Here is a 3357-nt window from a genome sequence, read left to right as displayed (position 1 = left end):
GTTGAACACCAATGCCATCCTCCTCTCTTTCATCTTGGAAAAACGGTCTATGCCTCTGTCATACAGTATGATTTTAGTTTTTGTTGTCATAGGCTACCTAMCTAAAATGCTTYCTAGCTTGARTTCCTCGCATGGGCAACAATCATCACAGCCCAGTGGCACAATATATGCATTTATGGTTAGATAAGATTCGCCGTCATAATCATTGGCCTGTACAGAGAATTAGGTCAATACCACTAGTCCAAATCCCCATCTCCATCCATTACTTAGAAAAGGGCAGATTTAGCAAAAAATATAAAATAAATTCGTTTTTTCTTTGGATGTGATTTCATTGGTGTGAAACCAAATACAAACTGGCCTCCCTTGGGCGGGCGTTTTGCTGTGCTAGGACAACACACAGTTGAACTCAGCTCAATGCTGATTGAGCAATTCTTTTATATATTTTTTTTATCAAGAGAAGCGAAATGCTTGCTGGCATCAATCAATCAACTGCTACGGTGGCAACATGTCATACTCGTTTGGTCCAAACAGCATCAGATACATGGGCTACACATACTGAGACAGCGCTTGGTGGAACGTATGCGTTGCGGAACRAATYTCACGCATGGTGCTATGTCCGGGGAGGTGTTTCACTCTAGTACTGCTCGACTTGTMTATTTCCGTTGCAGAAAGGAAGTAGCTCGTTGGGTCTTGTGGAGGTGACCGAATGGCAGATTTATTCTGTCAATCTTGAATTAGTTCTCTCCCAGAGTCGTAGGAAACACCGATTATTTTATTTTCATTGTGAAAAAATACCGTTAGCACCATGGGAGCTCACCTCGCGCGGCGGTATATCACCGAGACGGAGACCGAGCCTGACCCTGCGAAACCGTTTGGCTTTGACCCCGAATTCGGCTTCGATGAGAGGAAAGAGAGAGGTTTGTGTTGTTGACTCTGTTTTGGTCTGAACGTGTGACCGTACAGGAGTATGGCTTGCAAAGTGTCTGCTGGTGGACTCTTGTCATGTCCATGGAAAGTAAAGTCCGCTAGCAAGCTAACTGCAACTAGTAACGTTAGTGGCTAGCTAACGTTACCCAAATTTAGCTAGCATGATATGTTCCCTATTAAATATAACTTGAGTATTTCGCCCCCTTTCCATTCGTGTAGAGTACGTTTTTATTTTAATAAAACTGTCAGCTCAGACAGAAATATGGTTTTTAACAGATATATTTTAATAGAACTGTCAGTTCAGACAGCAATATGGTTTTGAACAGATATATTTTAATAGAACTGTCAGTTCAGACAGAAATATGGTTTTTAACAGATATTCCCCGTCCTGTCAAAATCAGTCATAAATCCCATCTCAATAATTCAATATCTTCCTCGTCTCCATTCCGTACTCTGTGAAAGAGTAGTTGCTTGCCAACAGTACAAGCGTTCCTCGCATACATATAATGCATCACGGAACATGCAAGGCTTCACTCATACATATCTCAGGACATAGTCTACTCCTTTCTTTGTTGACAATTTTCAATTTGTGTGTGTGTCCACTAGTAAAGATGATGGCCTCACCCATTAACCCCTGGGGTAACATGTTATCTTGTCCCCTGGTAGAGATGATGAACTCCCCCATTAACCCCTGGTGTAACATGTTATCTTGTCCCCCTGGTAGAGATGGTGGCCTCCCCCCATTAACCCCTGTGTAACATGTTATCTTGTCCCCCTGGTAGAGATGGTGGCCACCCCCATTAACACCTGGTGTAACATGTTATCTTGTCCCCCTGGTAGAGATGGTGGCCTCCCCCCATTAACCCCTGGTGTAACATGTTATCTTGTCCCCCTGGTAGAGATGATGGCCTCCCCCCATTAACCCTGGTGTAACATGTTATCTTGTCCCCCTGGTAGAGATGATGAACTCCCCCAATTACCCCCTGGTGTAACATGTTATCTTGTCCCCTGGTAGAGATGGTGGCCCTCCCATTAACCCCTGGTGTAACATGTTATCTTGTCCCCCTGGTAGAGATGGTGGCCACCCCCATTAACACTGGTGTAACATGTTATCTTGTCCCCCTGGTAGAGATGGTGGCCTCCCCCCATTAACCCCTGGTGTAACATGTTATCTTGTCCCCCTGGTAGAGATGGTGGCCTCCCCCCATTAACCCCTGGTGTAACATGTTATCTTGTCCCCCTGGTAGAGATGGTGGCCTCCCCCCATTAACCCCTGGTGTAACATGTTATCTTGTCCCCCTGGTAGAGATGATGGCCTCCCCCCATTAACCCCTGGTGTAACATGTTATCTTGTCCCCCTGGTAGAGATGGTGGCCTCCCCCCATTAACCCCTGGTGTAACATGTTATCTTGTCCCCCTGGTAGAGATGGTGGCCTCCCAGGCCCAGATGAACCTGGCCCAGGTCCCTGTACTCCAGAGGGACTACTGCGCCCACCACCTCTCAAGCTCATGAAGTGTAAGAGGGACAACTGGCCAACTTCCTGGCCTGTAAACACGAGAGACACGACTGGGACTACTGCGAGCACCAGGAGTAAGTATCTGCCTGGTTCTAGGTGTAGGTCGAGGTTTAGCAGCACCAGGAGTAAGTATCTGCCTGGTTCTAGGTGTAGGTCGAGGTTTAGCAGCACCAGGAGTAAGTATCTGCCTGGTTCTAGGTGTAGGTCGAGGTTTAGCAGCCCAGGAGTAAGTATCTGCCTGGTTCTAGGTGTAGGTCGAGGTTTAGCAGCACCAGGAGTAAGTATCTGCCTGGTTCTAGGTGTAGGTCGAGGTTTAGCAGCACCAGGAGTAAGTATCTGCCTGGTTCTAGGTGAGGTCGAGGTTTAGCAGCACCAGGAGTAAGTATCTGCCTGGTTCTAGGTGTAGGTCGAGGTTTAGCAGCACCAGGAGTAAGTATCTGCCTGGTTCTAGGTGTAGGTCGAGGTTTAGCAGCACCAGGAGTAAGTATCTGCCTTGTTCTAGGTGTAGGTCGAGTGTTAGCAGCACCAGGAGTAAGTATCTGCCTGGTTCTAGGTGTAGGTCGAGGTTTAGCAGCACCAGGAGTAAGTATCTGCCTGGTTCTAGGTGTAGGTCGAGGTTTAGCAGCACCAGGAGTAAGTATCTGCCTGGTTCTAGGTGTAGGTCGAGGTTTAGCAGCACCAGGAGTAAGTATCTGCCTGGTTCTAGGTGTAGGTCGAGGTTTAGCAGCACATGGAGTTTGTTTCTGGCTCTCCTGGACACACTTTATGGTTGCATTCCAGCCAGGGTTCCCTGTTTAAATCCCACTGGGGGTCATGTCCAATGTTCCCTGTTTAAATCTCACTGGGGTCATGTCCAATGTTCCCTGTTTAAATCTCACTGGGGTCATGTTCCCTGTTTAAATCTCACTGGGGT

The 3357-nt window shown here is 47.1% G+C and overlaps 1 protein-coding gene across 1 annotated transcript; it reads left to right on the top strand.

Moving 5' to 3' along the window:
• The first annotated feature begins 644 nt into the window (after nt 1–644).
• On the top strand, nt 645–3351 carry ndufb7 (NADH:ubiquinone oxidoreductase subunit B7). The gene is given in 4 exon segments (XM_024144222.2): nt 645–917; nt 2352–2426; nt 2429–2461; nt 2464–3351. Coding segments are annotated over 4 exon segments (279 nt in total). The 5' UTR covers nt 645–805; the 3' UTR covers nt 2523–3351.
• The last annotated feature ends 6 nt before the right edge of the window (nt 3352–3357 follow it).

Source organism: Salvelinus sp. IW2-2015, unplaced genomic scaffold (genome assembly GCF_002910315.2).
Source record: "Salvelinus sp. IW2-2015 unplaced genomic scaffold, ASM291031v2 Un_scaffold4910, whole genome shotgun sequence".
NCBI classification, from domain to species: domain Eukaryota; kingdom Metazoa; phylum Chordata; class Actinopteri; order Salmoniformes; family Salmonidae; genus Salvelinus; species Salvelinus sp. IW2-2015.
This window is presented reverse-complemented; position numbering and strand designations above follow the sequence as displayed.